Source organism: Aspergillus clavatus, genomic scaffold (assembly GCF_000002715.2).
Source record: "Aspergillus clavatus NRRL 1 1099423829736 genomic scaffold, whole genome shotgun sequence".
NCBI classification, from domain to species: Eukaryota; Fungi; Ascomycota; class Eurotiomycetes; order Eurotiales; family Aspergillaceae; genus Aspergillus; species Aspergillus clavatus.
The window spans coordinates 728,030-751,104 of record NW_001517111.1 but is presented as its reverse complement, the minus strand read 5'-3'; the positions used below and the strand labels follow the sequence as shown (position 1 = coordinate 751,104).

General features: G+C 51.3%; 6 protein-coding genes across 6 annotated transcripts, besides 2 other annotated features; 5 read left to right on the top strand and 1 right to left on the bottom strand.

Annotated features, from left to right (window-relative positions):
* Positions 1-269: 269 nt before the first annotated feature.
* Positions 270-3,529, top strand: ACLA_059610 (putative UDP-glucose,sterol transferase; the record flags this gene model as incomplete). The annotated part of the gene is made up of 7 exons (XM_001276719.1): positions 270-405; positions 458-1,088; positions 1,144-1,380; positions 1,429-2,196; positions 2,246-3,056; positions 3,103-3,208; positions 3,288-3,529. 7 exons carry the CDS (start codon positions 270-272, stop codon positions 3,527-3,529), a joined length of 2,931 nt encoding a protein of 976 aa, XP_001276720.1.
* A 461-nt stretch (positions 3,530-3,990) lies between these two features.
* ACLA_059600 (F-box domain protein) lies at positions 3,991-5,295 on the top strand (the record flags this gene model as incomplete). The annotated part of the gene is given in 7 exon segments (XM_001276718.1): positions 3,991-4,175; positions 4,225-4,261; positions 4,323-4,350; positions 4,410-4,458; positions 4,511-4,646; positions 4,659-4,745; positions 4,807-5,295. The coding sequence occupies 7 exon segments, from the start codon at positions 3,991-3,993 to the stop codon at positions 5,293-5,295; spliced, it is 1,011 nt and encodes a 336-aa protein (XP_001276719.1).
* Positions 5,296-5,326: 31 nt separating this feature from the next.
* Positions 5,327-6,468, bottom strand: ACLA_059590 (uncharacterized protein; the record flags this gene model as incomplete). The annotated part of the gene is made up of 2 exons (XM_001276717.1): positions 5,327-6,213; positions 6,261-6,468. The coding sequence occupies 2 exons, from the start codon at positions 6,466-6,468 to the stop codon at positions 5,327-5,329; spliced, it is 1,095 nt and encodes a 364-aa protein (XP_001276718.1).
* A 659-nt stretch (positions 6,469-7,127) lies between these two features.
* Positions 7,128-8,522, top strand: ACLA_059580 (annexin; the record flags this gene model as incomplete). Its single annotated transcript, XM_001276716.1, has 1 exon — positions 7,128-8,522. The coding sequence occupies one exon, from the start codon at positions 7,128-7,130 to the stop codon at positions 8,520-8,522; it is 1,395 nt and encodes a 464-aa protein (XP_001276717.1).
* Positions 7,231-7,256: a microsatellite.
* A 3,327-nt stretch (positions 8,523-11,849) lies between the features above and the next one.
* ACLA_059570 (uncharacterized protein) lies at positions 11,850-12,171 on the top strand (the record flags this gene model as incomplete). The annotated part of the gene is made up of 2 exons (XM_001276715.1): positions 11,850-11,940; positions 12,011-12,171. 2 exons carry the CDS (start codon positions 11,850-11,852, stop codon positions 12,169-12,171), a joined length of 252 nt encoding a protein of 83 aa, XP_001276716.1.
* A 2,583-nt stretch (positions 12,172-14,754) lies between these two features.
* Positions 14,755-14,781: a microsatellite.
* A 1,557-nt stretch (positions 14,782-16,338) lies between these two features.
* Positions 16,339-22,609, top strand: ACLA_059560 (uncharacterized protein; the record flags this gene model as incomplete). The annotated part of the gene is made up of 4 exons (XM_001276714.1): positions 16,339-16,785; positions 16,844-17,183; positions 17,237-17,512; positions 17,565-22,609. 4 exons carry the CDS (start codon positions 16,339-16,341, stop codon positions 22,607-22,609), a joined length of 6,108 nt encoding a protein of 2,035 aa, XP_001276715.1.
* Positions 22,610-23,075: the final 466 nt, after the last annotated feature.

Below are 23,075 nucleotides of genomic sequence, written 5' to 3'. Positions count from 1 at the left end.
CATTCATTACCTTTGGAATGCATAATTCTTTTGGCAATGGATCGCATCAGGTTCTTTTTAACCGAGGCAGAAATCGTTGCGACCCACCACAAAAGCTTCGAGAGCCATGACATCATCGCGTGAAGTCACCACATCGGGAGACTTCAGGAAGTTCACGGATACCCTCACTCACTGTATCTGTCGCAAATCTCTTCTCCTTGGGGCATCCTCATGGTCCTATCTTTGCTACGATTCTTACGTCTGGGACTTCCCAGATTCTGACCACTACAATGTCCCGACGACAGTCTCGTAGTGGCCCCACGGCAGCCGACTGGCCAGCCGAGAGCCTAGCGGACAGCTCGTCCTACGGGGATCGTCGCACGTCAATCCGAGGAGAGGGGGTAAATACAGGGGTGCGTGTAATGGGTATGCTATTGTATCTGACTCCATAAGCCAGGAGAGGAGGCTCATTTCACAGACGATGGACGCCTCGACATCAGATTCCGAGGCGAGAAAACAACTCTAGCAAATCTGCTGCAACGGGTACATAAACGCATGAGACCAACACCAGAAACGGTCCGCAAAGCTTCCCTTCCGCAACCACCAGTCAAAGAACCCGAACATTTCCCCTTGCGTCTCAACATCGTCATCCAGGTCGTGGGCTCGCGAGGCGACGTCCAACCCTTCCTCGCAATCGGAGTTGCGTTGAAAGAACGCGGTCATCGCGTCCGGCTCGCAACACACCTCGCCTTTCGAGACTTCGTTCAAGATCATGGTCTGGAGTTCTTTAACATTGGCGGCGATCCCGCCGAGCTAATGGCGTTCATGGTAAAAAACCCCGGTCTAATGCCGGGGGTGCAAACTGTACGCAGCGGCGCGCTCCGGCGCCGTCGACGGGAAATGGCAACGATATTCGCGGGATGCTGGCGATCATGTTTTGAAACAGGCGACGGAACCGGGTTACACCATGTACCGGAGAATCCGTGGAGCGAGGAAATAGACTACCGCCAAAAACCGTTCGTGGCGGACGCGATCATTGCGAATCCACCCAGTTTTGCACATTTGAGCTGCGCGGAGAAACTGGGGGTGCCCCTGGTTATGATGTTCACGTACGCCTTAGTTTTGTGAAAATTCGGGTGGGAAGTATACGCTGACTGACGGTAGAATGCCCTGGACACCAACGCAGGCCTTCCCTCATCCTCTAGCGAATATCAGGTCGACGAACACGAAGCCGTCCGTAGCGAATTTTGCCTCCTATGCCATTGTTGAGATGATGATGTGGGAGGGGTTGGGAGATCTGATTAACAAGTTTCGCAAGCGAGATCTGGGTTTGGATTCATTGGATGCCATCCGTGCACCGGGAATCACCCAGAAGCTACATATCCCGTTCTCGTATCTTTGGTAGGAGAGATCTGTCCGCCCAGCAACGATTTGATGCTGACTCAGTAGGTCTCCTGCTCTCCTCCCCAAACCTGCTGACTGGCTCGATAATATCGACGTCTGTGGCTTTAGCATGCTCCCGCGCCCGCCCAATTATTCTCCCGAAGAGGAACTGGTAAAGTTCCTCGACAGAGGTCCTCCGCCCATCTACGTCGGATTTGGATCGATCGTGGTGGATAACCCAACAAAGCTTACCAAGATCATCTTTGACGCTATCGTTCAGACCGGCCAGCGAGCACTGGTCAACAAGGGCTGGGGCAACATCGGCGCAGGAGAAGCGGAAATTCCCGAGAATGTGTTCATGGTCGGCAGCTGTCCGCATGACTGGTTATTTCAGCACGTCTCGTGCGTCGTGCATCACGGCGGAGCAGGGACCACAGCATCCGGCCTTGCGCTTGGACGGCCCACTATCATTGTTCCGTTCTTTGGTGATCAGCCCTTCTGGGGGTCTATCGTCTATCGGGCGGGTGCGGGGCCAGCACCGATCCCGCATAAGCAGCTTACCGCAGAGAAGTTGGCGGACGCCATCAAGAAGGCTCTGGAACCGGGAATTCAGAAGAAGGCAAGCGAGGTCGGCCAGAAGATGCGGCAGGAGAACGGGGTCAAATGTGCGGTGGCCAGTTTTCACCGACATCTGGACCTGAACGCCCTTCGATGTTCCATCTGCCCGAATCGACCGGCGGTATGGTGGGTTCGGCATTCGCATATCAAGCTCAGTACCTTTGCGGCAACGGTTCTGGTCGAGGCAGGAATGATCAAGCCGCAAAATGTTGTGCTGTATGTTTTCTTCAGTCCAGGCAAGCTGAATCCGTGCTGATAGTGCCAGATATCGGTCCAAGGAATATGATACGAATCGTGACCCACGTGGTCCTATCTCGGCTGGAGCGGAGGTGTTGTACGGTGTGCTCTCTGACTTCGTCAGCGGATTTACCAATGCACCTTTTGAAGTTGCCGAGGCAATTTCCCGGCATCACCATCACCACAAGAAGCACGGCTATCGCCACGATCATGAAGAGGGGTTGAATGTCAATTGCGATTGCGCAAGTCGTCGGACACGAACGAAACAGTCCCCTCAAGAGATTCCTCCCGAAGACCGAGTGCGGTCGCAGCTAGGTTCCGTAGTGAATATTGACCCGTCACAGTCCGAATTCCATCTTTCAGCGTCAACCGGGAATTTAGAAGATGATTTGGCTGATGACTCGGCTGATGAAATGAATTGGGCCATGCACGATCATATCAGTGAGGGTATGGGTGAAGAGATGGACGAAGTGAGTGAGGGAAGTGAGAGTGAAAGCTACGCGTCTGCAGCGGACCATCTGTCAAGCGACGAGTCTGCCAGCAATGCCACGTCAGCTATCCGGTCTGACAGCGACGACTACGGCGAAGATCTCGAGAAGACCGTCACTCACCATCGGGGTCGAGAGACCCATGGGGTACGGGTGCTCCTGGACGAAACCAGCTATCATGGGGAGCGTATGGGAAAACATCTTTTGGACTTGATTCTCCTGATCCCTACCGACTTGACCTTGAGTTTCTCCAAGGGGTTCCATAATGCGCCGCGGATCTACCACGACCGGACTGTCAAGCCAATTCCAACGGTGATGGGAGTAAGGAGTGGGCTCAGAGCGGCTGGATTGGTGAGTGGTGTGTTCGGTGGCCCTGACTGATACTAACCAACGTAAGGAATTCACGCAAGAATTCTACCAGGCTGTTACCGGCCTCGTCACACAGCCCGCGCAAGGTTTTAAGAAATCCGGAGGAGTTGGACTCATTAAAGGTGTTGGCAAGGGTCTGGGGGGGTGTTCCTCAAACCCGCAGCAGGTATGAATAAGGTCTTACTCTCCCCGACGCTCATACTGACTCTGAAGGTCTCTGGGGTTTGGCTGGCTATCCCCTCGACGGAGTACACAAGAGTTTGCGGAACTCGCTGTCGAAGAGCAAAACCAAGGATATCCTGAATTCACGAATACAGCAGGGGATCGACGAAATGTGCGCCTCTTCGCCGGACGAACGAGTGATGGTAATTCGACGCTGGCGCGAGTTGCAGGAGATAGAGGGGGAGCAGAGAAATGGACATGCAGCTGGGAGTACAAATGGACATGCGGGATGATTATACCCTTTTCATGAATTGTGATGTCAATATGTGTATACAATAATGTTTGACTCGGACTTGGAAATCAGTGTATATAATGATCAATATGATACCAACTGGATTATACCTTCGAGGAGTCACGTTTCTATGGCAGCTATCTCCAAATATATATACATTGTTCCTTGTCGTGCCTCCAATATATATAAGCGGTAAAGTTCATAGCATCCGCCACATCTCCATGCAGGGGATGCAAAACATACTACATTACTCTCAACTGCTCATTCACAGACATAGAGCATACTAAAGCTTCAACTCCAATATACAGCAGTTTTCGTGCCGCAACTGAATCACAGACCCTAAGAACCCAATCCAGCACCAGCTCCATCCCACCGTCTTGGCGTCTCCTTTTCCTCCCAGTCAACGTCTCCCTCACCACCCATCTCTACACGACCAACCCAGTAATCATCCACCATGGGCGAATGGGGCACATACTGCGCGATCTGCTGCGGTTGTTTCTCGCAGGAGAACGTGCATGCCGACTCGCCTCGGACGCAGAGAGCGACGACGGCTACGATGCCGAGGTCCTGGCGCAGAGCGGCGATCTCACCTGGTTGGAGGACCTGTACGCGTTCGGGTATAATCCGCAGGCAGCCGGAGGAAAGAAGTACGTTCTCTATTGGATTTGAGGGGACTGGGATTGTTGATTTGGCTAGGACGTTCATTACGGGTCCGGGCGTTTGCTCGCCTTGGGTGGGTTTGCAGCGGCACTATCCACAGACAGCAAGCAGATGGTTATTCTAATGCCGTTTAGGGAGAGGTTGAGCTTTCGCCGGCGGATGGTAAGCTCCGCTAGTAGCAGAAGCACATGTTCAGTGCTGACTGCTGACTCTCTCGGTAGCTCCGGACTCCTCGTTTCGCAACCGCGAGTCCCCAGTGACAATCCCTGCGTATGTGTGGCCGTTACTCCAGCACGCGCATCAGCTTAGTCTCGCTATGTAGGTATCACGACTGGTCCGGCGAATTCACCGACATGCCGTCCGTCTACCCTGTGCATCAGGCCTGTTTCAACGATCTGCTTCGTCGGTGTCTCGCCGGCTCGCCTGATGGGGAGATCGACGAGGATGTGTTGTTCAGGGTGTTTCAATAGCTGCGCACGGACCGCGATCTGAAGGTGGATTATGGGCTTCCGAGTCCGCCGCGGGAGCAGTTCTGGGAACGGCAGCAGGGGCATGAGGTGAGTAATTCCAGCAGGAGCAGTAATGGTGCTATTTTGCTGCGGCTCATGGGTGCTGTAGGCGGTTGTAGCGAATCCGGTGGAGATTCCACAGCTTGTTGATGTGATGGGGAGGCTACGGTGGCTTTTTTCGGTGGAAGAAGAAGAGCAGCAAGGACTTGAAGCGGCTGGATGTCTTCCCAGTGACCCGTTCTATGGTCTGCCCGATGATATACGGCTTGCGATATTCGAAAACCTCCCGATGACGTCGATACTGGCTGTCCGGGTTGCGTCTGGGGCGATGCGCTCGTCAGCGATCTTACCAAAATGGTGGGGAAGAAAGATCCGAATTGAAAGGCCCTGGTGTTGGGAGCTGCACGCTGTCATCCCCGCCGTGCCGACAGCTCCGGCTACCCGCCTTTACGGGATATTTGTTGACATTGACGACAAGAGCACCTACGATGAAACCTCCAACTGCTTCTGGGGAGGATTGGTGAACCGACGCAGGATCTGGAGTGTCTGCGAAGAAATCAAAACAGTGTATTATCAGCAACTCGCAGAGCAAACATGACAATATCACGCCTGTATAGGATCTCCCTCGCCTAGGCCGCAGACACGCTGGAATGCCTTCTGTATGCGCTTTCCAGCCGAGCGATGATATACTTTCGAAGCTGCCACCCATGGGAGTGGGCCAGCAACGTATCAGCGTAGAAGTAGAGAATATGCCAATCCAGCGCGTCTGCAGCGGGGAGGGGCTCGACGAGCAGAAACTCCTTGATGCACCGCTTCCGCCAAAACGACAGGGGCACCCATTCTCGGCACTGCGGGAACACCCAGAAGAAGCGCTGGAGGTCGTGATAGGTGGGCAGCAGGTCCAGGATCATGAGGAGGATATCACTCGGGATGCGGATGGCGCGGGCGTCAAAGGTACCGGAGAACCGCAGCGTCATGGCGTGGCTGCGTTGTGGCCGGGGACGAGAATATCGAATCCTCCTTGGGGGTGGCTTTCGGATGAGCTCGTGCTGGAGTCGCTCCGGATGGGCGAAGAGGTCGAGGAGCTCGGGGATGTTGTACGGATCGCGCGGGGCGTATCGCCTTTCTGAACATCCCAGCTCGTCCGCATACAGTCGCGCATATTCCCCGGGATCAGTGCGTGAAAGCGCTCGATAGCATTTGGGCGGCCTGCTCCAGCGCCACTCCTCCAGTATATGACGCTTACTATTTGAACTGACCGTCGTCCAACATAGGGTTCTTTCAAACTCCCACAGATTTGATAGAACACAATCCGCATCCATGTAGCCGGCCAAGAGCGACCAGCATCGGTCATGGATGCAGTGGGCTGTTTCTGCTTGGTAGAAACTTATACCGTCCATGTGGGCCGGGTCTCCCAGTAATAGCCCATTCTTTTGCCAGGGAACCTGGACCCGTCCTCCATCCCAGGGTCCCGATAGAGCGACGCCGGACAGGAAGCTGCCCGGACCAATGTGGACTAGGACCTGTGTCAGGAATGTATCTTCTAGTTTGTCGTTCACTTACTTGCTCGATACAGCCGAGTCCATATCCAGGGTATTTTAAAGTAGATGTCCTGCAGTTCTTTGACGTCTCCTACGTAGTAGCCCTTTTCCTTGAAGCTTTTGCTCCATTCTTCGCGTTCGGAGAAGATGCGCACTGAGGCGACCCCCCCAATGCGGGCCTTGCTGAGCGTTCTGGTAGGGATTCCACATAGAAGGCAGCAGTTACGCATTATGTTGATACAGACCGTTGCTTCGCTGGGGGCTGCGGATGGAGATTATTTGTTTTATCTTTTTTTCTTTTTGTTTTCTTTTTTCAATGTTTCTTCTTGTGCGTTGTGAGGGGGGGGGGACCAGACAACGTCATCATGAGAGCTGAGTCGCATCAATTGCAGCTAATTCTCCCATAATTGTATAGAAGACTTTTTCCTCAATGCAGTCAAGATGTAAAGATCGGGAATATAGAGGCGATTGTACATCGTGTAAGCATGGTCAAGATTCGCGTGGAGTGGCCATTAATGTTATGTGTCCTGCATGTGTATATGCGTGCCATGACTTGGAATGTTCGCATGATGGCCGTGCAACGTGCCGGCTGGAATTCAATGTCGTAGCCAATGCGAGCTGTCACAGTTGCCTATTGGTTCGCCATGAAATTGATTTCCCTAGTGGCTGTGCGGCCTTTACATTCAGTGGATTTCAGTGGATAAAGCGCGTTGATCGTTCCCTTGGATTGTGGCTGTGCCCGTCTGGAGCGTCGGTTAAAATACGAAGCTGACCAAATGACAAGTGGCTAGATAACTCTAATCCGGAGAGATATAAGGTTGAGCTGCCCCGTGGATCTAGGCTGCAGCCTGACTTGTAATTCAATCTGCTTTCGTGCTTGATCTCCATCATGTCGCACCCGAATTATGGTTATGGCGGACCCCCGCAGGGCCCTTACCAGCAGCAACAGCCGGGCTACTATCCCCCGCAACAGCCCGGAGGCTACCCGCCCCAGGGACCACCGCAGGGACCACCGCAGCAGTATCCTGGCCCCGGACAGCACCAGTACCAACAACAGCCCTATCCTGGTGCCCCCCAACCACACCAGAATCAACAATGGTCGGAACACCCCCCGCCACAACCCTACCCTCGCCAAGGAGGCGGTTATCCTCCCCAGAATCAGCCACTACAAGGTCAATATCCTCCACAGGGCCAATATCCCCTGCAACAACACAGCCAGTACCCTCCCCAGCAACAAGGCCAGTACCCTCCCCCAGGAAACTACCCGCCCCAAACCCAAGGCGCATACCCGCCTCCCCAGCCAATGCCCATCCCTCCCTCCCTAGGCTACGATCCGCACCAAAGAGCTCCCGGCAACGCGACCCGCGAAGCCGAAGCCCTCCGCAAAGCGATGAAAGGCTGGGGCACGGACGAAAAAGCACTCATCAACATCCTCACGAAGCCCGATCCACTGCAGATGGCGCTGATCCGCCACACCTACACTGACCATATCGGCCGCAACCTCGAAAAAGACCTGAAGTCCGAGCTCTCGGGGAATCTGGAAGACGTGCTACTAGCACTCGCCCGGGGTCCCCTGGACCAGGACGTGGTATACGCCCACGACGCGATGTCCGGACTCGGCACGAACGAGAAGGCGCTGAACGACGTGCTGCTGGGCCGGTCGAACGCGGACCTGCGCGCGATCAAGTACGCGTACGTTGCCAAGTACGAGAAGGCGCTCGTCGACGACATCAAGAGCGATCTATCGGGTAAGACGGAGCAGTTCTTCGTGATGTTGCTGAACGCGACGCGGCCAGAGCCCGGGGCGTACGTGGATCCGCAGTCTGTGGACGCGGATGTGCGCGAGATCCATCAGGCGACGAAGGCGCGCAGCGGGACGGATGAGACGGGCGTCTCGGCGGTGTTTCTGGGGGCGTCGGATGCGAAGCTTGTGGCGATTGCGCAGGCGTTCGAGACGCGGTATCATACGAGCTTGGAGGCGTTGATCAAGGATGAGTTCTCGGGACATCTGCGGGAGGCGTTTCTGTCGATGTTAGCGAAGGCGCGAGATCCCGTGGGCCACGATGCAGATACGATCCTGGAGTGTCTACCTGTTGGGGGAGGTGCGGATCTCAAGCGCTTGATTTACTGGGTTGTCCATCTGCATTGGAACCCGCCGCATTTTGCGGCTGTCAAGGGACGGTTGAGGCAGAAACTGGGCCATGATATTGGGGCTCAGTGGAGAGGAGCGATTTCCTCGGGGGATTTTCATGAAGCTATGCGTCAGCTCTGGAATGGTGTATGATTATGTTTTGAGCCAGTGGTCCATACAGTAGGCATCAAAGCTATGGAGTAGTTTCAGAGCGCAGTTCACGGCCAAGTTAGGCAGCCGTGAAACTCTCCGAAATCAGCCTTAGCTTGTCAGCCTTGCGCATATATATGGATAACCCCCCCATCTAAGCGTGGCAGTAGTGTCCCTATCCAATGCACAAATAAATATAAGACGAAACGGAGGTATCTGAACAGCTAGGTCTGTTCAATCAGCTACACGTTGAACTCATTTTTCTACAAGCACCATGTCTTAGCTTCCCAGCCATGTCCACATGATAGATACAGTCTCCCCCCTGTCAGGGGTAAATAAAGGGTACAAGAAGAGCGGTCAAAGCTATATACAAGTACCTGAACAACCGCGTACTTTCAGGTATGCTCAGCCCTCGTCAGTTTCGCATTGAACCGTGAAAAAAAGCAAAAAGCAAAAAGAAAAAAAGAAAAAAAACCCAACAGACCATGCAAATCCTACAATCCTGAAACCAAGCACAAATCAGGGGTATGTTGAGGAGTAATGTAACTGAGTGCGCCACTTTGTTGAGTGGCCGACAACCAGAGTGAGCTACTCTGTAAATCTATCTGTTAGGCTATCTAGATATATATATAGGAACTGGGCCATGATTTGACATAGGGTCAAATCATTGTAGGTCTTTTGCCTCAGTGGTAAGTAGGCAGCCCAGTGCCTAGTTATTACACTATCCCCCTTCTACAAATTTATATTGACTTTATAAACTCCATTAAGAAACCTTGAAATACAGTAAATTTTATAAAAGTATTTAAGATTATATATAAATAGATATGGGAGAATCACATGTAGTAAAATTCAGCACCTAAGATTATATAAAATAGCTGCCCGGATATCTCGAGACTCGAGAGGTAGGAATGCCTTGGAAGATAACTCTAGGTCTATTTTAGGCAGAGTTAATACGGCAGCATGGCTTTTAATCCTTTCAAACAACCTATACTATATCTCCTACAATCCTATGATCCTATCTAGGGCCTCCGCCCTATCACCTCTATATTTTAAGGTTGGGTCCATGGTATTGTAGTAGAAAAAATTAGCTAGTATTTATATTATTTATTCTAGAGATAATATTCCCTACGTACCTATTCTTTTAGATGAATTTTCCAGTAGAAAAGCAGCGGTTAAAGAGTCTTTGAGGACCATGTTTTAGTGGGATAGTTTTGCAAAGTATCTCACCGACTCGGCGACTCTAGATCGCTGGAGAGTGATGACAGACATGAAGGAAGTTCAATAATAATTACAGACAATGACTCAGTGTATAGACTATGAAGATCCACGGGAGTCTATTGGCGCTTCCGCATATCAACCAAAAATTGTTGCCGATTGGCTCGAAAAATCTGCAAATCCCCCAATTGGTGTATCTAAAGCACATACAGTGCCTTTCTCTAGACCTGACGGACTCTATCTCCAGCGAGCTGGGATCAGTGGCTGGCCTAGATAGGAAAGCAATAAAGTTCTACCTAGCGTCCTAGCCTCGTTGAGCTGCCACCTGTCAAGTGCTAGAAATGGAATAATACACCAAGCTCCCCCAGCGCGGGACGTCCCTATGATCCAGCCCGGCATGGGGTCCCGTGTTGCCCCCGGCAGCTCTTTGCCCTGGGGCACCTTTTGTCATTTCCACGCAGGTACTACACAGCACCGGCAGCAATTCTGGCTTTTGGCTGGTCGACTGCAAATTCTTCGGGGCTCTTGCGACTGAGAATTCAAACGCATCAAGCCACAATTGATCGATACGATGACGAAAGCGAGGCAATAGGGGAAATATACTATCAGAGAAGATTTACGCTAACCCTGACAAAGTATCGCTACAGAGGATAATACCATTCTTGACTTCTTCACTCCTTCTGAAGCCCTCTCCGATACAGTATGCTATATAAACCAACAGCCACCACAGTGCACCTACTTGAAGGTCCAAGTTCACTGCTCTCCTACCACCATCCTCCTACTTCCGCTGATCGGTTGCAAGTCCCTTGGCCGCCCCCCCCTTTGAGAATGACGGAAATTTGGCCCATTATATCGGCGGTTGGGACAATTCTGAGCCTGGCACTGTCTCTCTGGGAAAAAATAAAGGAGTGCTTTCCCAGTAAGTCTGAAATCTACGTGCAACCTCCCCCTATCTAGGGCTCTCCTCACCAGTCCCGGTCTATGTATAGGAAGGAACAGGCGAGCCCTTCTTCCATACGCAAGTCGTGGAGTGGTTGGCCCTATGAGCCCTAACGGCCTCGTTGAAGCACGCGAGCTACGATATGGCTACGGTAAGATTGCTGGCATTCTGGTTTCTCGTCTTCCACAGAACGCAAGGCTAACACAAAGTCTTTTCTAGTCTACATTAGGATGGCCGAATACTTTGACCTGCAATGGCAGGCAACTTCTCAATGACACCAACGCCTTCTGAATCTGCAGGGAGTATCGATACAAAGGTTGGACGCATAGAGATAAATCTGACGCCCCAAACTTCGAGCTCTTTTGGCGTGTGGTGGCCCTGCGCATTACTATTAATGCTTCAGATGCCTAGCAACTATGTAATATCATGAAACTTGCAATCAGGTAATGGGGAGTAATGGGGAGGAGTTTATTTTAATTAGTTGTACCCTAGTTAGAGACAAGATGGATAGTGGATATCTAGCAGATTCAGAATCTCCATCAGATCCTAGCGCTTGATTGAGTTAAAAACTGCATAACTACTCGGGAGGCCCATAGGCCAGCCTGTTAAGTGATAGGTTTATAGGTTCCTCAGCTCACTAGCACAGATCTATTATTCCTTACTAATTGGTTTTTACTTCCGTGGGTTCTTTACTATCAACAGATGGTCGCTGTAAGTATAGTATAGATATCCGGGAAGATTACGGAAATTGAGCGCATAAATATGCCGCTAAATCTGAATAGAGGAGATGCGCCTTGGAGGCTATGTGTATTCTACGACCCAGGAACAAAGAGTGGATCCAGACATTGTTACACCATTCTATCGCTTTGTCGATAGGTCAATGAAGACCATTATAGAGATATGGCGGGCAGGCAGTTCAAGGGACCATCCTTGATACTTGCAGATGAGCAGGGAAGAGAACACACACTGATTATACTTCAACAAAAGTCCAACACTAGGCCTGAAAGATTCGCACTAGAGAAAAATTCTTTCTTCGCTCCCTTCGAAGCTCTATCTGAAGCATGTCTCTATATAAATCGAGAGGCAGCACGGTGCGATAGCTCCAAGGCCCAGCTCTACCCTTCTCTCACTTCCATCGAGCAGTTGAAGATCCCTTGATTCTCCTCTTTGAGAGAATGACGGAGCCATGCTCTACTATTTTGGCAGTGGTGGAAGCTCTGGGGACTGTGAGGGCTTTCTGGGAGGACGTAAAGGGCTGTCTTTTCGGTAAGTAGAGGAGATGCATTAATCTTCTTCTATGCAAGACACTACTAATGAAAATGCTTGTACTGTTCAGGCCATCCAAAACAAGAAGATCTGCTTCTGTTTCCGAATTATGAGTTGGTTGGAATCGGTGGCCGTCACGGCTTCGTCGAGGCACGCCAGCTTCGATATGGCTACACCATGGGTAGTGTCTCCCTCTTTCCTATGCGATATGTGACAGGACAGATGAGTTAATACCATATGCTGGTTAGAGTACAGAGAACTGACCCGGTACCCGGGCTCCCCTTGATATAATCCTCTTGATGACTGTCTGGGCAGTGAAGCCCCAATGTGACTCCTACTTGCAGCAGAGTGCATTGGCCGTTCTTGTGCTACTGTCTTTTGCTGAGTTACTCATCATACTACGGATATCCAGCAACTATACCTGTTATCGACTTGTCTATTGTTCACATCACGATGGAGAGGTGGCTTCCAACCACCCGCTTGTCTTCTGGCTCCAGGGGAGAAGGAAGTACCAGGGACACTCTTTCGAGCATACTACACTGCACTGTCACTACTTTCAACATGGCACAACTATACCATAATGAACTTGTCATTGTTCAGCGGGTTTGAAACATCAAACTGGCCACCAGCAGGATAATCAAAAATCTATCCGTAATCCACCTGGTGTCTTTCCTTTTTTTTTTCAATCAAGACCATGTAACAGATGACGATCATTTCTCAATGACATGTCATGGTCTGAGGGAATATGAAATCATCCCAGCAAGATTACTTGGCTTTGCCGCATGCAGACAGACAATTGTCAGAATAAACCGAGTCCTATGACAGTTGACTGATCTGAGAAATATGGCCTTAAATCTATTCCTCTCCAGGCCATTGCTGAAAGGCCTCCTTTGTGCTCAGGGCTTTCACAGACGAGATATCTATCAGTTTGATGATAATGAATTGGTCAGGCTACTGTCTCAGAATAGCTTCATGGAGGCACGCCAGCTTCGATATGGCTCTATCCTTGGAGAATTGTCCCTTATTCCCATCCACCATCTCTCTGGGAAGCACAGATTCATACCATAGACTCGCTCCAATACACCGAGCTCACCGGTTACTCGGAGTCCTCCTTGGTATTCCTAGACTCAGAAACCATCATCATTGGAGGCTACCAGAATGTGAGGGTTGATGGAAATATGGATTAACCATCTCTGGCAAAAGGCTAGACTGCGTCGCAGTCATCTCATGGTCTATCTATAATGGTTTGGCCTTTAGCAAGGATAGACCATGTCAACCTTTCTGGCGTCCATGTTTTATTGCAGAGGTGCCTTAACCTTGCTTCTTAGACAGAATTTCCTGTTTAGGCCAAGAGATACATTTTGGATTGAGATATGCCCTAAAGGGGATGGTGATGAGTTGCTGGAGGCTTGGACATGAGTAACTTGTTTACGCATGTCATGGGAACTGTTGGGTTGTGGTCCTTATTCAAGATCAATCAGCTTGATGGATAAGATATTCTGTAAGGCATTTATACACCAGTCTTGTGCATACCTAGAGAACCCCTATCAGGCACAGATGCACCCGTCAGCATCTCTTTCCTAGACGCGGTGGATTGGCTTCTTTTGCAGATGGTCCATACTAAACCCACAGAAGCATCTATTTTTACAAAGTTCGTCCAGCGCTATCCCTGCACATCATCCACTGCAAAGCAGAAATAATGTGAACTTGAGCTAGTATTCTACACGAGAAGTAGTATGCTATAGTCTCGTGCTCGTCGGGGTTCACCAGATGGAAAATTCAGCGCCGTATCTGAGCTCATAGTCCTAGCGTCTGGACATAAAATGCGCAAGCGATCCGAACCCAATGAACTATTCGAACACGTGGGAACCCAGACTGCAAGATAGGCTGACTCGAGCTTGTGGTTTACAGCGAGCTCAAATAGATATGACTAGGCAGTTATTTAGTATCGGCTCCACCTGCACCCTCTGGCCTGTCAGAGGCATCTGATTCTGGGCTCAACATCCCAAATACAAGCAGCGGTGAAACATTCACCATACAGGGCTCAGCTTGTCAATCTGGCGTGGATGAATTAGCCTTCCAGTGAGGCTTAGAGACGACGCCTATGTCACACAGATAATCCAAAGCTCAAACATTCATAAGACCTAGTATGGAAGTAGCGGCGTACAATCAGGTATCTTAGACGTCACCCACTGCTTCCACCCTAGATCGAGACATATAACTAACCGGATTCAGGCATTCAAGGTTAAAGCGCCTAAGCCAAGGTGAGATTAGCCAGCAGTATCCCGATGACCATCACGACATATTATGTGGATCCTGCAACTTCTAGGGATACCTTGAAGGAAATGGTACGCTTTTTTTTTTTTTTGGACCGCCTGAAAAGAAAATGATGAACCTCGTTAGAGAAAGAGATGGTGAGCAAGGGATTCAACAGATATCTGGGAGACCAAGCTGCGAGCTCTATTGATCTCCCAGTCGATACGTGATATAGGAGAGAACACCAAGACTCGTCAGAGAAATGAATGAAAACCCTGGAAGTATCATATGTCCTGTAGTCCAACGACCGATACCGGCCACCATCCCCTGCCTATTTGCAGATTTACGGTCCTGTCACAGAGCAGCTCATTGCCAGCCTTGTTCCTCTGAAGTAATCCCCAGCCTCCCGGCAGAGCTCTTCCGAATATCGTAGTGCACGTCTCGACGTGGCTACTCACTAGGGACTTTTGACCTGCCCTGAACAAAAGTACCGGTGAGGTTTAACTAGCCCCGAGCACGCTAGGCAGCAATCCGGCTGGTTCGATCTTCATTGCAGCCCTCCAAGTTACCTCCAAGTTACCTCCATCTCGTCGGTCCAAAGCAATCAGCCATTCTGGATCGATTGTGATCAGGGAAACCAGCAGGCAGAGATGATACCACAACCAACTTCCACGCCACCATTTTCGGACAAAAGATAATACTGTGGTGTAGTCATCTAATCGTTCATCCGTCATGGCCCAACCTTTAGCAATCATCTAGCATGCCGACCCTTCTGATACGCATAGTTCATTGAAGAATTATGGAGACCTCGACTCTCCAAACCCGTTCGGATTTGGACCAAATTTTATCTATCTACGCTCAAATATCGTTATCCAACTACACAGTCATTGATCCCCTGAAGTTTCCTCAATTCCTCCCCTGCATCTAGGAGACGATCGAAAATCTGCCCTCCCATATGCAAGCCATGGTGTCGTCGTATCGGAAAGTGGCAATGGGTTCACCGAAGCTCGCCGGTTCCGCATTGAATATATGCGCGGTAAGTCTGCTACCATCCTCAATCCTCATCTGGCACAGGAAACAGCGCTGATCCTGAATATGCCCCGAGTATATAGAGTTGGCAGAATACATTAGTCCGGGTCAATTTTCATCCACCCAATGACCATCAGAAAATGAAGCGTCTGTATGAGTGTCGAATGCGAAGGGATATAACAAGTGCGGTGATGCAGCCGTCTCCATTGTGCACATAACTACGAAGATCCAACAGCGGCTGCCATTTGACACCGTCCGATGTTATGCTGTTATTTGGCTTTAGTAGTTTGGGCTATCGCTGCTGCTCAGTGAAGAGACCATAAGACTCGAATCAGCAGGACAATCAAAGTTTCCTCTGTCCTCCACCCGGGTCCCTCTCTGCGATTAAGACCACCTGATGAATGGAAAATGATTAACAATGACATGGTCTTTGAAAGGGTGTGAAATCATGCGAGCAAGGTTACTTGGCCAGATTTCCGCATGCGGACGGATACTTGTCAGAATAAACTCAGTTTTATGGCAGTTGACAATATGGCATGGGATATTACTATGATACAATGGATGGCTTCGCATATGTAATAAGACCAGCTCATTCAAGCTTTAATCCCTCTCAATCGCTTCGTTCGTACCCGCCCTGTCTGTTTGTGCTGGAGAGATGTAACGCCTGGTTGATATGGGATGGGGAAACGGAGATATAAGCCCCAGATCTTCGGTTCCACGATTCTGGATCTGGCCATTCCATGGTACTGTTCAAATTCAAACTTGTATGTGGGTCGAAACAATACATTGATATCACTCTCAGCTAGCCACCACTGACCACGCATCACTCCTTCGATCTCTGACAGGTATGCCGAGCGGTATATGCTATGTCACGCTGGTTTTTCTCCATAGTGTTAGAAGACCAGGAGCCGAGTCGAAGATCTCATACTGACATAGAGCTATCGTAGTCAGATCATTGCTGGTTTCTCGGGTATAAACATGGTCCACAGTATGTCTCAGCAGTAGATCATTAATATTCTCAAGTTTCATGTTTACGACCTTGACCATTTTTGCTCCTATGTAACACTATATTCATCCTAATCTATCTAATACAACCACGCAGTATTCACCAACATGGCTACATCCTTCCAAGGCCATGTCCACCGCTCCTTTGAAGTGCCCTCCTCCGACCTGCTCCTCAATGCCAGGCGCGTCCCAGGACTCTCGGAGCATACAGGAAACGTCACATCAAGTCTCATGTCCACGCACCATGTCTCCAGAAAGTCCAGAAAAGGCAGTACGAATCTCCCTACCCTCATGCAGTCCTTTTCGCGCCGCGGTAGCAGCGAGATCTCCCCATCCCAGATCATCGGCGCGGACTACGAGACAATCCTGGAATGGATCCGCACCGAGCGGATGAGAAAGGTCCCGCCAGAGGGGAGTAGCTATGACCGAGTCCTCGTATGGGCCCGGCTGTTTGTGGAACGCTTGCACTCGTTTGATATTGCAATTGAGAACTTCGAAGGAGAGAGCCATATGGCCGCCCAGCAGGCGTATATTCACTGTGCGAGCCTTCTTGAGGTAAGCTCGACACTACAATACAATGCTTGGGAGTGATTGCTAATTACTCCCCCTATAGCTCGGATCAGAAAATGCCGGCGCCCTTCTCGGTGTCTTCGGTTTTCTATATCGCATCTCGACCGGACTGGATAACCTTCTCGATCGGACGGAGCTCTTCAATGTCTCGCAGACCATCAAGGATCAGTTGGTTCTTGCCTTGACCGACCTGGTGTCCTTGGTCGTCAGCGTGGCCACCCAATTTCACCAGTCGATCGATAGTCTAACACTCGGATCGGTGTCGATTGATATCTACAGCACTTCCAGTACATTGATTGAAAGTTTCCGCTCGCGTTGCGAGCAGGTTGGCGAGTTGATATGGCGGCATCAGCTGTCTGAGGCTGGGCTCGAGGACCAGAAATGTAGGCACCTGAAAGTCCATGTGTCAAGGAAAGTCTTGTTAATAGATACACAGCCATTTCAGTCAAGGCTATTAAGCGCTGGCTCTCACCGGAAGATCCGGTTCTGACCAATATCACCGACTTTGTTGCCAATCTCGCCCAAGAACGCGAGGAATCCACATGCTTGTGGATGACGCCTCACTTGATCCAGTTCCTCAAAGGCAAGCAGAAGACACTTGCGATTACCGGTAAACCTGGCTCGGGCAAGTCCATCCTGGCGACTGTGATCCACGACCACCTGCAGCATCCTATTGCGGGAGTGAACTACAAGTCGATCCTGGTTCCTATCAGTAAGTAGTTTGTCTTGGTAGATGTAGTCAATATTCTCACCGAGTGCTATAGACAGTCGTATCCCGGCCAACACAACCCCCCGTGCTGCGGCCAAGGCCATTCTCCTACAACTGTTCGCTGCCCGTATCGGAAATGTGCAGCTATATGAGAGTCTCGCAGAGGCATATGAACGCTGCCAGAAGACGATAGAGGACGAGGCATATGATGACATCCTTTGGGAAACGCTGGGACGGGCTCTGAAGAGCAGCCTCAAGGGTGCTAGAGAGCTCGTGCTGGTCGTTGATGGCGCAGATGAAGCCAGCTGTGGGCAAAAGGCTCTTTGCAAGAGGCTTCGAGAAGCAACGGCCAACGTCTCTAATCTACGACTGATTGTTCTAGGCTCCGAGAAGCAGGAGAGCTCATCCACAGTGCAGATAACGGCAGATACGATCTTCGATGATGTAGTAGCTGTCACCCGTCGGATCATTCAAGGATATCCCATGTTCGAGCAGCTGTCCGAGGAGCAGCGCGAGATTACTGTGAGCCGAATTGCGGGGGCGTCCAATGGCTCGTTTTTGTGGGCAAAATTAGCCACAAAGCGGATTAGAGACGAGGGTGCCCCGACTGGGCAAGCCCTCACCAAGGCCGTTGATAGCCTCATCAAGGCTAAGTACACTATCACCGACCTTGTCGCCCATCGATTGCAATCCAAGGTCTCCGAGGATGCTAAGCGAATCCTCGTATGGCTTGCAACCGCCACACGCCCTCTGACTCTCCGCGAGCTATCTGCTCTACTGTCTATCCAGCTCGAGAAAGGTACGATTTTGGACGCGCAGGTCGATCCGCTCAACCTTCTCAAACCGGTTGCATCTCTGGTGTTTTGCCAGAATGGTCTAGTTAGATTGCGCCACGGACTGGTCCGTGCCGCTATCATTGAGATGCTGAACCAGGGCAAGCTCCCTCCCGCAATGAAGGACAGGCACATGGATCTTGTCCGACGGCTACTGCTGTATGTGAAGGTCTGCGTGACAGAGGACGCGGAGGTGTCATTGAACCCTCCTAGCTCCCAAACGACCTCTAAGCTGTTCGATCAGCTTCCTCTCCTTGACTTTGCTCTGCGATACTGGGTGGGACATACTAAGACGGCGCTTGGGGATACCACGGACACGGACATCAAGACAGCAGCGAAGGAGATCGGGCCCGTTATGCCTACCCAATCGTTTGTGCCATTGCTGGAGATGACAGTGTGGCAGCAAAAGCCGACACCAGTCCTGGCACTGCTATACAGCGTGCAGTCCCGCTTGTATCAACTGACCGCCAACGGTGCACACCCCGTAACCCTGCAGGCGTTGATCTGCCAGGCCCTCTTCTATCACAAAATTCAATCTGTCGCCCCATCCGAAGCCAGCCAAATCTTCTACAAGGCTGCGAAGTTGTGTCATGATGTTTTGGGCGAGCAGAACGTCATCACCATGGAGCTGGTGCACTACTACCTGGAGAGCACATCCACTCAAGTAACACAGTCGAAGACTGAAGTTATGACCAGGCGGATTGAGATGTTACAGTTGCTCGTCAACTACTACAAGGTTCACCATGGCGCTACCAGTGCCATCGTCACTTCGACTCTGACTCAGCTCTCAGAGCACTATAGGTCTATCAAAGACGAACGCAAGGCTCAGGAAATCATCTCATCCTTGCAAACCAGCACGACCAATCAAACGCCCACCCAATCCCATCAGTCCGATGAGTCCTTGCTGGTGCAGCTCCACGGACGGCGAGGTAGCCAAGAAGGAACCACCTTCGCCCTGGATGACATCGAGCAGGACGCTCGGATTTCGGAATTCTACGACCTGGCGTCTCTTCTCTCGAAAGCAGAGCAATATGTTTCTCAAGGCAAGATCCAGGCGGCGGAGACGATTTATGTGGACCTGTGGCAGCGGACTAGCCAGGACTATCGACTGCGGCGTTCTGCGGGCTCAGAACTGAGGAGCGTACGGGTCATCTCTGCATATGCCAGTTTTCTCAAGTCGCAGAAACGCGAGACAGAAGCCGCATCGATTCTGACGGGTTTCTGGGAAGAATACGAACACAGCATGGGAACGCTAGACACATCCCAAGAGCTGAATCTCGCTAAGCTCATGAAGTCCGTTGGATTGTCGTGGCTATCGCTTCGCGTATTCAAGCAGTGCGCTCAAAGAACAGACAAGAGCAGCTCGGTCTACAAGGAGATTGAGACCTATGTCCAGTCCACTACCAGGGATGTCAGACAATCAATGAACACATCCACCATGGGGGAATCTAGTCTTCAGGACATCGTCTTCAATGGATCCACTGTGGATCAGTCGTTTATCACCGCAGCCCAGAGGCTGGTGGAGATTTACATGTCCCAACATCGCTGGCAAGAAGCAACCAAGACCCTCAAGGTCGTTCTCCAGCGCATCTGGCCAGCTCTTTTCGCGCCTTCGGTGCATGATGTCTCTCTTCCCTCGAAACACACGGAAGTCTCTATTGATTTCGCCGCGCGCTTGAGGGATTGTTATCGCTATCGTCTCAAACAGGCGAAACAAGAGGATATCGCGCGTCGTCTCTACCACGTTTTTCGCTGTTCACGGCCAACTGATGATAAGCTGCGGGGGCTAATCACCAAAGATCTTCTTCATCTGTATGAACGGACGTCGCAGACCGAGAAACTCATTTCGGTTCACCAGGATCTACTGCATGATTTCAGCAACCAGCATGGAGAAAGTCATCCTGCCGTTCTCAAGGAGCTTTGGGCCCTGGCGGATCTGACACGCCCACGCTCCGCGGCGGTGCCCTACTATCAACAAATTGTGCGAATTCTCAACAGGGACGTGGAGGTTTGCCACTTGGACGCGTTCGAGCCCCTTTGTATCATCGTGTCTGAGTTAGTAGCCCAGAGCCGATACTCCGATGCACTCGAGCCGTGCAAGACACTGTTCAGCACTCTGCAGCATCCCGATATCAACCCGAAGCTGCAGGACCAGAACTTTGTGAAGTCGGTTTACGAGCGTTATATCAAGTGCTTGCGCATGGTCCATGCAGAGCTCTATCTCATCCACGACGTTACCGCTCAGTATCGCCAGGCATGCCAGATTATTTTCGGATCTTCCGCCCTGATCACGGTTCAGGCTGCCAAGACCCTGCTGCATGTCTGTCAGGAATCGAGGCAGTATGAAGCCGAAGCAATTCAGCTATGCCAGGATCTTCTCAATACTCAGTCGCACCGGGAGGAGATTGACCAGACCGAGATCCAGGCGACGCTGGACACAATCCGTGAGGATCAGTATGCGTCAGTCACGGCAGCAGATGTGCAATCGGTGTCCTCTGAGCAGATCCGACGTGTCATATCTATCCGAAATCAGCGCCTCTCTGAAGTCCGGTCGCTTTATGGCTGGGCTCATGAGGACAGTATGCTGCAGATGAAGGATTTGGTGACCCTGCTCGTGAAGCGAGGAGAAACAGATGATGCTACATCCCTTCTCCGCGAGGCGACGGTCAAGGTCATCACGAGCGAAACTTCTGCGACCCAACTGACTGCCGCGGCCAAGACCATCGCTTCCAGCTACATTGCAGCTAGTCGGATTCAGCAGGCGAAGCAGCTCTCTGAAGAGTTGTACCGGCAGATTGTCGTCAAGGATACGATGAACACTAGCGTTGCTAAGTTCGACGTGACATCCTGCAGCCGCGAGAGCCTTATCTTCCTTGCGCAGCTGGAGTCCAGCGTGCGCGAACAGGAGGATTCCTCGCTGACCGTCAATGAAATCCATTCGTCTCTATGCGCTGAGTACATGTACTTTGAGGAATACCGATCGGAAATCAATTCCAAGACTAGCACACTGCAGAGCGTGGTAACTACCGTGGCCCGTCTGCACGGTGTTCTGCGCGCCAGAGGCCGGTTGTCCGTTGCGTCGCGCCTTGTGGATTTCATCACCAATTACTTCATTACTACACAGAAGGTGAAGATTCCAGTCAGCCCGGGCCAGGTCCGGATCTTTATCGGCACGCTTCTCGAGTATTTCAGCGAATACTCGTCGCGCAGCTTCGTCCGATCCGTGGCCATCGCCTGCTCCAGGCGAGTCAACCACCTCCTCGGCGCAAAGGAATACCAATCGGCTTGCGATCTGGCCCAGACAGCGTTCCAGTATATCCGCGCCCATAACGGCCTTTCCTTCTCGCTGAGCATTGTCAAGCTCATGTTTAACCTGGGTCTGACGATCGTGGGCCGGGACATCCAGCCTCGTCCCGACTCCACCATTCGCAAGCAGATGCTCAGCATCTCCGCGACGATCATGAAGGACACGCTCGGCTACTGCAAGCAGCACAACATCGACCTCACGCAGCTCGATCTCGTCACGCTCAACCAGCTCATCGGCATCCTGGACGCCCAAACCGACTACCACAACCTGGCCTGGATCCTCACCAGCCTCTGGGACAGCCGCGACAACTACGCGCCCTCGCAGCAAGACGCCAGCTACACGCTCGCACTGGGCCGCATGCTCGTCATTACCCGATACCTGCTGGGCGACTACACGGCCGCCATCCGGCTCGCCGAGGACATGGTGTACAACACCGCGCGCGTGCATGGCCCGCAGCACCCGTACACCGCCGAGATGACGGTGCTGCTGTCGCAGATGTACACGAGTGTGGCGCAGGGGTACCAGGAGCAGAAGGAGCGGCGGGAGCTGGCGTACCGGTACTACAAGAAAGCGGCGGCGGTGCACGAGAACGCGCTGCGGGTGCTCATCGACCCTTCGGCTGCTGCGTCGACGGCGATGGACGACGCGGGTAGCGCCAGCGGGTCTGAGGTGTCGAGTCCTGGCGAGGGCGACAGCGGGAAGTATGTTCGGCAGCATCTGCATCTGCTCAAGTTGGCGGTGGAGCGGCTGGGGAACTGGCCGAAGGACTATGCGGAGTACGAGCGGTTGAACTCGGAGCTGTTTAAGGAGTTTGGCGATTATTTGAAGGGGGTGGAAGGCGTGGACAAGTGGAAGCCGAAGAGCTTTGGGTGTGGACGGGCTGAGGCGAGTGATGATTTGATCTCGACCAAGTCGCATCCGGCGTTTGGTCTGGATGAACGATTTGCCATTGCAGCTTGAGGAAAAGTTTGCATATTCAGTTTGTGATTGTAAAAAATTGCCAATTCATATCTGATGTTTACTCCAATGTGCCTTGTTGTGTAATGGTTCTTTGTAGGTCACTTCTAACCACCTTGACCTGTCTAATGTTTACCCTTGGCTCCAGATTTATCGCAGGTAGTCTGCCTGAGAGAAAAGAGAAAAAAAAACATTCCCCTTGCTTGATCGAGGCAATCATGAAGGGAAACCCGATTGTGATAGAGACAATGAATTCGACTACTGCTCTCTATTTGCCTTCTTTGACCTCGTCGAATACAATGCCAATGCATCCATTTCTTTCAAATTCGTCCTTCATTGTCAGTCCCCCCGATCCCTATCCTTGTCTTCACTCTACGACAGTCTCTTTGTTGTCCTGAGTGGCTTCAAGGTGCGACATTTGAAAGACAGGCCTTCAAAAAGCGTTTCAGCTTCATATATAAATAACTAT